This window comes from Histoplasma capsulatum, assembly GCF_000150115.1.
Source record: "Histoplasma capsulatum G186AR genomic scaffold supercont2.66, whole genome shotgun sequence".
NCBI classification, from domain to species: Eukaryota; Fungi; Ascomycota; class Eurotiomycetes; order Onygenales; family Ajellomycetaceae; genus Histoplasma; species Histoplasma capsulatum.
Window position 1 is genome coordinate 1 of NW_025544866.1, and position 12330 is coordinate 12330.

Sequence of the window (12330 nt, forward strand, 5' to 3'; positions counted from 1 at the left end):
TGGTGCGTCTCGCTCCTGTAGTAATTCTGATTAGAGGGGTGCAACTGCGGATGGATTTAAAGTAGATGTATTTATTTAAGAAAATTTTTTGTAACTTTGACATATATAGAATTATGTCAGATTATTATTAAATAAATAAGAATCTGTATAATATTCACTGTATATTAAGAGTTTTGAGTACTCTATATTTTAATTATGTAATTGAAAGTTCAAATTTTTGAACAAAATATTAATCTTAATAATATTGTTTTAGTTCTATCTATCTGTTTCTAAAAACTTATAATTGAATTTAGATAGATAGATTGTTAATACAGTATTCTTCTGATAAATCTTATTTAACTAGTCTAATATTTTAATTTAAAGTATAGAATTAAAAAAGAGAGTATTAAGCTGTTGAAAAATTAGTTCTGATATATACTGATTATCTGAGCAGTAACTTATTCAGAATTGAAATTTTACTAATATATTATTATCTAATCTACTGTGAATATATTATACTTAATTCAATAATAAGTCTATTGCTTGATTATTGATATTCAATTTAGTATTTATTTTTAATTTTTATATAAAATATAATATTAGATCTTCTATATATTTTTTAAGAATTGAAAGCTTCTTTTTTAAAAACTTTTTATAAAATATGAGTGTAGAGGAAATGATGAATGTAGATATACTTATTTCAGTTAGCTGTTATTATAGCTCAGTTATCTACAGTACTTACTACTGAAGAATATTTTGTAGATTTAGATTATTATTTATTATATTTAAATATAATAAATGTTTGTAGATCTGTTGATAACTCATTTCAGTATCTAAAGATATATAATTCTAGAAAATAAAATATTTGTAGATATTTGAACTCTTGTGAATACTATTTGCAGTATTACAGTACTAAGTTTATCAAACTTCTTTATAAACACTATTTACAGTGTTATAATTTGTAGACATTTGAGTTTCTTTGTGAGATAGTTGATTATATTATAAATGTTTAGATATGATGATTTATATATCTAATAATGAGGATATTTGAACTCAATAAGAGATTTATATAATAACTAGACATTCAAATCTTTTAATATAATCAATACACTTAGATATAGAAACTGATAATAAGATACTCAGATTTTAAATATAATCAATACATTTGAATATAGAAACTAATAACTAGATACTTAGATCTTAAATATAGAAGAATTGATTTGTAATATAATAAGTATATTATCAATTAAGCAGATATTACTGATATTATAGATTAAATCATTTATACTGTCTATACAGTTTATATAATCTATTTCAACAGCACTATCAACACACTTAACACTATTCTAATAACAGTTTATAAATTAATTAAAGAAAGAAAAAAAAAGAAGATTAGAAGAAGAAATTGTATAAAAAGATTTTTATAGACAAAAAAATTGAAGTAAAAAAAAATATCAGAGATTATACTCTGAAGAAATACAGAGCAGAAGAATTGTTAGAGTATTAAGATATATATAATTATAAGATAGAATTATAAAAAGATATGAGAGAACTTTATAAGTGTGTGTGAGTATATAAGTGTATGATAGAGAGTTGATTGTGTAAGTTAACTATCAACAAATGCTAACTCATTACAAATAAAAACTCAGAGAATTTAATACTTTATTGATATTTATAAAGATAATTTCTTTACTGATTTAAAAAATCAGTAGTATAACTATACAACTGAGTAATAGCTGTTATCTATCTAAAATCTGTGATTTTCACAGACTTTATAGAACTGCTGAAATATATATAATTTTATATATAATACTATATAAAATAATATAGTCAGCACAGTCAGTATAATTGATATAATTAATATAATTAATTGAATTAATATAATCAGTTTAATTAATTCAATCAGACTGACTGATTCAATCAATTCAGTTGATTCAATCAATTCAATCAATTCAATTAATTTAATTAATTTAATTAATTCAATTAATTTAATTAATTTAATTAATTCAATTGATTTAATTGATTCAATTGATTTAATTGATTTAATTGATTTAATTGATTCAATCAGTTCAGCTGATTTAATTGATTTAATTAATACTAATAATATAATCTATACAATCTATATATATAATTAAATTAATATATTCTTAACTATTAATATCTAATTTATACAGACTCTGTCTCTGCTTTTCTTATCTATTTTATCTCAGCAGTTTAATTATTTTTTTATTCTCTCTCTTTTATATTTTTTCTATACTCAGCTTTTCTTTTATATTTTTTTATCTATATCTTACTTTTTTCTCTCATTAATTTCTCTCAATATTTTTTTTTTATTTTTTTTCTATTTCTGTCAATATACTATCTCTGAATCTATATTAAATTATATAATTATATAATATTATAAATGATACAGTTTCTCTACTATTGTCTCTCTATTTATATTATTTTAGAACTTGAATAATTTTTTCTCTCTATTTTTTTCTATTTATCGGCTCTTTATTCTTCTTTTATTATTTCTCTCTATTTTTTTTTTATTTTTTTTCTCTATTTTTTTTATCTATTTTCTTTTTGTTATAAGAAATATAATCAGTTTTTCAATAAATTGAAAGAATATTCTCTTTTACTCTTCTATATACTCTTTCAGACACAGCAGTAATAACTTTTTTAAGAAATTATATTATAATTTTATTATAAATAATTATATATTAGATCAGAAGTGAATAAGCAGTTTAATAAACTGAGTTTTTTTTAAAAATTATCATTTGAATTCTATTTCTCTCTTTTTATATATATAGAAATCTTTTCAGTATAATATATCTTTATATTCTTTGAAAGACTGCTGAAACATGCACTCTGTCTATATTTCTCTGAGATATTAAACCTATATATATATATATATATATATATATATTATTTATATAATTATCTCTGTAGCTCAACTTTTACAGTAAATAGATATTAAAATATTGAAATATTGCAAACAAAGCTATTACAGTTGAAGTATTATACTATATTAATAGTAAATAAATAAAATTTATAAAATTTATAAGTTTGAGTAGACAGAGAAATTCAGAAAGTTGAGAATTGAAGCAGTAACAGTAAATAATATATCACAGCTGACTCAAAATAGTATATCAATCAATTAACAAAAATTATTAGCTGTTAAACAGTGATAAAAAGAATGAAACAGATAGAATATTTCTATAATAATTACATTTTTCAATTCTGTTTGCAGTGTATTAATAAGCTAAAAGAAGATGATTGACTATCAAATTGATGGCATTTAGAGCTTGGAAATTTAGATATCTATCTATTAAAATATATTAGTTGCTCAGATCTTTGATATAGTTGATAGACAACTTAGTATATAGTTGTCAGAAATAATATATTATATCAAGAATTCTATTAATTGCATCAGCAAAAATCTTCTATTAGTTCAATATTGAAAATCAGATTATTATTTCAGTGTATATTGACACTGTCTCTATTATATATTCAATTATTCTCATTCTTATAAATACTGTCTGATTATTATATAATTATTGGAGTTATAATAATCAGTTTAATTTTTCTATCAATATTCAGTATTTGGGTTAATATTCAGACTTTATCCAGTTCCGACACAAGTACTATCATGCCAAGGCTGGAGGGGAGGATGAGGAGGTGGCAGTGATTCAGTGCTGGATGCAGGGAACACATCGGGAGGTCTGTGCGACCACAATGCATGCAGGCTAACACCGCATGTGATTCTAGTAGACATGGTCAGAGGACTTGAGACCAAGACCAAGCACAGAGACAAAGAGCCACGTAAAGAAGAAAACAGGAACAAAATACTAAAGTGATAAGAAAAGGAGAGAGATCTGAGAAGATGAGCTTTTTTATACTCTTGTCAACAAAAACAAACTTCACAGCTCTTGCTCTAAACTCTAGATTCTATCAATCATTAAACTTTGAATTCTAACAATAGCTAGATTTAGAATTAACAACAAATCAAGAACTTTGACAACACATTTTTAATTTTCATTCTCATCCTCATCTTCATTTTCATCTTCATCTTTATCTTCATCCTCATCCTCATTCTCATCCTCATAGTGGAGAGCCTCTCCTGTATACCAATGAACCGCATAGGGAATAAGACTATCCTTGAACTCCTCACCAAGCTCAATATCGCAGTCTAGAGCTGAGTCCTGATCTTCTTCATCATCTTCGCCATCTTCGCCATCTTCGCCATCTTCACCATCTTCACCATCTTCGCCATCTTCGCCATTCGCGACGCAATCAATTTTTCTCGCACCACCATTATCTGGTCCTTTTTTGTTGTCATTGTATGTGAGTGTGGTATCTGAGGATCCTCCACCACGTGGATTGCGTTCATCATCTTCGTAGCCATGGTCCCCTTTGTCATTGTCATTGTTGCCGTCATCCTCCCAAGATGTCGACTGAAAGAAGTCGAAAAATGACTCGAGCTCAAATTTATCTGGATATAAGAATTGTCAGGTGCAATGTAAGGAAGATGGCCTTGCAGGAACAGTGGAACGTACCAGGAGCGGAGAGAATTATGTCTGTCAGATCTTTACCGGGACGCCAGCTAATGAGACAACCAGGGGCTTTGCTGTATCCGAGCTCACCATAGATGTCATCCTGGTCAGTCTCTTTCTCGTAGATGAAGTCTTTCGTAAGCGTCATATTTGTAAAGAAAGGGTTCTCATCAAAGTCAAATAAAATCCTGAACCCGGAGGTGTTTTCGTTCAGGAACTCGACTCGAACATCGCGGAGGTAGCTAAGTGCCGGCTCGTCGTGAGGGCTGATCCACTCAGCAATGCAAGGGTTGTTCTTCATCGCTTGGAGCCAGAAATGGGGAACTCCGGCTGCTGGACATTTAAAGGTTCCGTGGCTCTGGACAACCGTGTTGGAACGCAGAGAGCCTAGTCCCGTCCCATTAACAATAGCCACGCGGTCTTGGAAAAGGCTCTTGCAGCGGGCATAGTGCTGCTGCTCGAGTTTCCACATCTCATCCTGGAATTGCTTATTGAGAGTTAAGTAGCACGACTGGAGATCGAGAAGTCGACCGACGGGTTCAGCGAGGGTTGGGTTCTGTTGAAGAAATTCAGACTGGTATTCATTGGGACCAGTTTCTGGAAGCACTTGTGAACTCATCTTTCTTGCTCTGGATCGCTGTGATAGTGTTTATGTCCGGTGCGGTGGTGCTGCTGTGACTTGACCCCGCGAATGTTGTGAGTGCGAATGAGACAATTAAACCACTTTCAGATATCACACTCGTCGTCAGCTCGTCAGATGACCGAATGGAAAACCATGACTTCGTTTTCTACTCGCAGACAATGCGGACTTTCAGACCAATAAACTGTGCAGGGTTGCCTACCCCGCCATGGCGGGGTTTGGTTGGAAACACGTATCTGAACACTCCAGCACCACCGAGATTTAAGTCTATCTTTTGACATACTTATTCTGGATTCTTCTCGTAGCGCTTGACAACTCAACTTCCGTACCCCTTATTGACATCAGCAGCCTGGTCGTCATGAACTGTTACGGTCGTCAGAATTACGTAGTCCCATTCTGCCCTCAAGTCGTTGCACCGCCATCTCCTCAGGTCCAGTACGTCCGTGTCCCCTACCAAGTCTCAGTTCCTTACCCGGTTCCAATCACGCGGGTTAGAAATATGGGGCGCAGAGCAGAAAGACTGCGACGCGACCGCGACCGCGAACGAGAACGGCGGAAGCGTGCGGAGCAGAAGCGTCGCCAGGACCGCGAACGTGAGAGGCAGCAGCGCAAGCAGCGCCAGCTCGCTCAACGCTACGAGCAACGCCTCCGTGAGGAGCAAAACCGCGTTCTAGAGAATCAGCACAAGCAGGACCTTATCAGAAATCATTACGAGCGAGAAGTTTCGCGGGAGCGCCATCAGAGAGAAGCCGATAACATCAGAAATCATTACGCGCGGGAAGTTTCGCGGGAGCGCCATCAGAGAAAGGTGGATAACCTCAATGCTCAGCACGTGCAGGACCTTGTCAGGAAACATTTCGAGCGAGAAGTTTCGCGGGAGCGCCATAAGAGAACGGTCGATAACCTCAATGCTCAGCTGAGCAAGATGGAACTAAATGGGGTCATCTCGAACTTGAACCTTGTTTTAAACATTATGTTAGGAGGAGGGAGTCTGCCACCGGGCATTAGCCGGATGATAACCTCAGGAAGTTCACCACCCCTTCCTAGCAGCGGTAACCCAACCGCTGATCCCGGAACCTTCAGCGGCGGAAATGGGATGAATACGGTCAACATGCCAGATCCCAAAATCGTCACTCCCAACAGACGGAAACGCAATGGACGCGGCGGACGAGGTGGAGGCGGCCGGCGAGGTGGAGGCGGCCGGCGAGGTGGACGAGGCAGTAGAGGTATAAAGAGCTAAGGCGGAAGTGGAACATACTGAGCAGCTGAAAAGCAAATTAAGTATCTGCAAAGTTGAAGAGAGAAAATGAAGAGTTACTGGTGAAAAACTGTGGGATGGTTAATCTGTTCATTGTGCAATCACTAGCTAACTATATAGAGGTAATCACATGTGGTGGAGGGCCGCCTGGGCAACTAGTGTAATAGATGCAACAGAGATATCTATATTAGAAAATAGCTACATAGTGATAGAAGAATGCAGAACATCTCAGAATTAATGAAAATGAATATAGTATACAACACTATTGATGATTATAGTATATGATAATGACAACATCATCTATATAATACTCACTGATATTTGTAGATCTTAGAAGATCAATAATTAGCTTTGACTAATAGAGATTTGTTATAAACCTGTGGCATAAGCCAGAGCTTATTGAATAAGAACTGAAGAGATGCAGGAATGGAACAATTCTCAACTGAGACTACTATAAAATCACATAACTGCTCACTCTGATCACTGTGTTTATTATAATCATCAGTGAATAAAGTGAGTAAGTGAGCAGAGTAAGTAAGATAATTTGTATGAGAACTCAAATGTATTTAAACACACTCATTACTCTTAGAATCAAGAAGCTTATCTTTTTGATTATAATCAATTTTATTTTATCTTCTCTTTATATCTCTTCACATACTCTTATTTATATTCAAGTTATATAGTATAACTATAAGCTCATTTTAATATATACTTTTTCATAATATCTATTTAAATACTCATTTTATTTTATAAGCTCTACTAGATATTTTTATTGTCTATTTTAGACTGCTGCTGTAGCTATTATTAGTTATTCTAGATATTTCTTTTAATATTATATCTTAATCTGTGATAGTAATACTATCTTCTGACTCAGTGAATAAACTCAGTAATATTATATAAATTTTAATTTTATTTTATATTTAGTAAGAAGCTTACTGAGCTAGAGACTCAGTAGCAATATTGATTATCTCTAATTCAAAATTATAGAGATTTCTATTTAAAGAAACAATTTATTAATTGAGATAAAATTAAGTTTAATACAACTAGCTAAGTTTAAAGATACAAATTTCAAAGCTCTAAAAGAAAGTTAACTATAATATTCAAAACAGAATCAATTATTAATAATGAAAAGTATGATATAAAAGAACTACTCAAGTATTGTAGTAAGTTGAAATAGATAATCAGTACTTAAGAACTTAAATACAATTCTTCTATATTATTCAGTAGAGAATATAAAAAGTTAAAAGTCTTTTTTGATTAAATAAATATATATTTTACTATAAATACATCTAAGCTGATAGAAGAACTGAATAAAATCTTATTAGTATTAATATTTTTAATAGAATCTATATTCAACTGATTTGAATTAAAAATCAGATTATAATTCTATAAAGTAAAAAAAGATTATAATAAATAAATTATAAAAATCTTTTATAGCTATATCAGATTTACTCATCAGCTACAACAGATATTTGAAAATATTAATAAAAAATATTCAGCAGCTCAAAAGCTATATCAGTTTAAATAAATAGAATCAATTATATAATATATATTTAAATATCAATAGCTAAGTTTATATCTGAACTGAGATAGTAAAACTTTAACAGCATAATTTTATCAAGAATTATATAAAGAAATTAAAAATAAAATATTGAAGCTGGCTTAGAAATCTGAAGAGTTATCAATAATAATTAAAATAGCTGTCAGAATTGATAATTGACTTTATAAATATAGATTAGAGAAAAAAGATTACTATATATTCACAATCAGAATTCACAAGAAACAGAGTGACTATTATAATTTATATTCAATGAAATTGAATATCACTCTACTATCAAAAAAGAACAATAATAAAAAATAGAAATATTAATATAAGAAGCTATATTTCAATTGCAAGAAGTCAGAATATATAATCAGATAATATTTTAAAAAATAAAATAAAAGATTATATATAACAATAAAATTATAGAAGATAGAATATCTAAAAGTAATAAAAAAATTTAATAAAAAAAATAAAAAAAGTTATAAAATATAAATTATTAGAACAGAGATTGAAATAATTTATAGATATTAATAAAAAAAAATAAGCTTAAAAATTAGTATATATTCAGTGAGCTATAGATAGATTTTAAACAAATTATAAACAATAAATCTGAGAAGAATATAAATATTATCATCAACAGTTTCAAAATACAAATAAATTCAGAATATATAAGTTATTATATATAGACTGACTATATAATCATGTATGAGACTGAGATTAAATTTTTTCTCAGTTTTATTATTAGATATTTTAGTTCTGATTTCATATAGTGTTTAGTAAATTAGTCACTTTACACTGTTTATATTATAAATCTAGTTTCAGATCATATTTTACTAATAAATTAGTAATCTCAGTCTCATTTGATCTCATTTTATAAAATGAAATCAAATGGGATCATGATTTACTTTATATAGATTGGCAGTAATAGATTAGCAGTGATAGATTAGCAGTGGTAGATAGATTGGCAGTAGTAGATAGATTGGCAGTGGTAGATAGATTGACAGTGGTAGATAGATTGACAGCAATAGATTAGCAGTGATAGATAGATTAGCAGCAATAGATTAGCAGTGATAGATTAGCAGCAATAGATTAGCAGCAATAGATTAGCAGTGATAGATTAGCAGTGATAGATAGATTGACAGCAGTAATAGATTAGCAGCAGTAGATAGATTGACAGTGATAGATAGATTGACAGCAGTGATAGATTAGCAGTGATAGATTAGTAGTGATAGATTAGCAGTAATAGATTAGCAGCAATAGATTAGCAGTGATAGATTAGCAGCAATAGATTAACAGTGGTAGATAGATTGACAGTGATAGATAGATTGACAGTGGTAGATAGATTAGCAGCAGTGATAGATTAGCAGTGATAGATAGATTGACAGTGGTATAGATTAGCAGTGGTAGATAGATTGACAGCGGTATAGATTAGCAGTGGTAGATAGATTGACAGTGGTAGATAGAGAATCTAATAGCAAGTCATCAGAGCATTGAGTACTAAGTAAGATAGAGGTAATATCTTCATCAATTATATCATCAGATTGATGTATTATATAATCATTAGAATGGGATTAAACTTGAGTTAAAATCATAATCAGTCTCAGATCATATTCTTATTTTTGATAGTCAGTTACTTTACATGAAATATCAAGATTTTTTAGTTTCATTTCACTTATATTTTGATAATTCTAGTCACTTTACACTTTTATTCTGATTCTAATCTCACTAAAATAATGTCAAGAAATGAACTGAAATCAAATCAAATTAAATCAAATATGAAATTCATGATCTCACTGATCAGTCTAATTACACAGTGAATATAAATATTATACTAAGTAAATAAATGAAGAAATAATCAATGTAAAACACTTTCAACATAAGAAATATATATTATATAATTGTGATTATGAATATTATATACAGATATAAAAAAATAATATCAACTGGTAATAAATAGATTCAAATCATTTATATTATAAAATTTTTTACTTATATAAAATTGACAACTGTATTTATTATAAAAAGAAAGATGAAGAAAATAAAGAATCATCTAATTCACAGAATATTGAAAACTCAGAGTATTCAAATTATAATATTATTTATTAAGTATTTTATACAGAAGAAGATTATTCTATATACTATAGTAAGAAGAAAAACAATGATTATTACTCTAAGCAAAGATATTTATAAGCTATATAATTTATATACAATAGTGATAAAGAAGATATAATCACTGACAGTGACACAGATAATGAGTATAACTTTATATTAGTCTATATAGAATTAATATCAGAGTCAGATAGAAGAGAAATCATTATATTCTTAAAGAAACAGCTTGAATATATTGAATGACAGCTAAAAAAGTTCAAAAAAGAAAGATCAGAAAAGTTTATACAAAGCTAAATCTAAAATTATAAATAAACAATACACAGAAATAATATAGTTATTATATTGAAAAGATTGATATCAAGAATATAGAGAAGAGAAAAGAAGAAATAACTTCTTTCTTCAGATACTATAAAAAAGCAAATCAATAAGAGCTTTATATAAATCAACTTTTATATCAGAAAAGTTGCAGAGAGACTCAAGAATAACTTATAATTATAAAAAACATCATAAAATATTATAAATTTACTGCTATTATAACTGATGTGAAAGTATAGTATATAAATAAAGTAAAGAATATCATCAATAAAGATTAATAAGATTGACACAATATTCTAAAGAAGAATAAATATATTGATATATAATTATATAAAAACTATAAATATATTATAATCTCAGATGCAGTAAGACAGCATCAATCTTCTGAGATAAAATTATATAAAAAATAAAAGCACAGAATTCAAACTCAGATTGAAAGAAGAATATAATTTATAAAAATTATCAAAAAACTCTTAAACAAAAAGAACAGTCAAAAAATTAGAGACTTACTAAAAAAAAGTATCTTGAGTAAGAAAGAAAAATCAGATATTAGTTATAATAACAGAGTGATAATATATATTAATTCAGATAAATTTAGCAGAGTAAAGTATATATATATTGATAGATTCAAAAATAATCAGAATATTTATAAATAAAAAATATATAATCAGAGTTAAAATAAAAAAAAAGAAAAAAAAAAGTCTATCAGCTACAGAGATTTAAAAAGACAAGTTTTAAACAAGTTAATACTGAAACAGATCTTATAATTATAAAAATAGAAGATTATAAAGAGATATTTCAGTTTGATATTACTGAAATAGAAGAATATAATATTGTTTTGAAATATTTCTGATTATAAAGATATAATTTCAATATAAACTGAAAAGAAGATATTATAAAATTGATGAAATATAAATATATCTCTTACACAGAAGCTCAAGAATTCAGTATTTACAGTATAGAATAGATTAAAAATAAAGTTATAAAAAAAAATTCAAATAATAGAATAGATTAGAAATTTCAAAGAGTAGAAATTAATTATATTAAAAAACTGAGTATTCAGAAAGATCAGAGTTACTATAGTAGATAAATTTCAGAAATTTAAAGATATATTCAGAGAAGTATTTATAAAAGACAGTTTACTTGAGTATAAAGAATAAAATTATAAGATATTTTTAGAGAAAAAACAGAAATCAATCTTTGCACTGATATATCAGATGATAGAAAAAGAACTTGAAGAACTTAGAAAATATATCAATAAAAATCAGAAAAAAAAATTCATATAATTATCAATATTATCAGCAGAATATTCTGTCATTTTTATATCAAAGAAAAATAAAAGTTTGTAATTATATGTAGATTACTGATAATTAAATAAGATAATTGTGAAAAACTGATATTCACTATTATTTATTAAAGAAATTCAAAATAGATTTGCAGAAGTTAAATAATTCACTGCTCTAAATCTATAAGAAGTATATATTTATATATAAATTAAATCTGAAAAAGAATGAAAAATCATATTTAGAACAAGATTTGAACTATATAAATATTAAATTATATTATTTAAACTCATCAATATATCAGCAATATTTCAAGCAATGATTAATAGTGTATTATACAAATATCTTGATAAATTTATAGTTGTTTATCTTGATAATATTCTAGTATATATCAATAAAAGCTGAGAAGAATATACTGAGTATATTAAGAAAATATTGAGAAAGCTGTAAGATAATTAACTACAGCTAAAATCAGAAAAATATAAATTTTTCAAAAAAAAAATTGAATTTCTAGAATATATTATTTCTATAAAAGGAATTCAGATGAATCTGAAAAAGATTGAAGTAATAACTGAATAATTTTAATCTAAAAATATTACACAGATATAGATATTTCACAGATTAGTAAATTACTATTAAATATTTATCAGAAATTTCTCAGAAAT

General features: G+C 28.0%; 2 protein-coding genes across 2 annotated transcripts; one reads left to right on the forward strand and one right to left on the reverse strand.

Annotated features, from left to right (window-relative positions):
- Nucleotides 1–3916: 3916 nt before the first annotated feature.
- Nucleotides 3917–5136, reverse strand: HCBG_09225 (nucleosome assembly protein; the record flags this gene model as incomplete). Its single annotated transcript, XM_045436274.1, has 2 exons — nt 3917–4456; nt 4521–5136. 2 exons carry the CDS (start codon nt 5134–5136, stop codon nt 3993–3995), a joined length of 1080 nt encoding a protein of 359 aa, XP_045283014.1.
- Nucleotides 5137–5656: 520 nt separating this feature from the next.
- Nucleotides 5657–6397, forward strand: HCBG_09226 (uncharacterized protein; the record flags this gene model as incomplete). Its single annotated transcript, XM_045436275.1, has 1 exon — nt 5657–6397. One exon carries the CDS (start codon nt 5657–5659, stop codon nt 6395–6397), a length of 741 nt encoding a protein of 246 aa, XP_045283015.1.
- Between the last annotated feature and the right edge of the window lie 5933 nt (nt 6398–12330).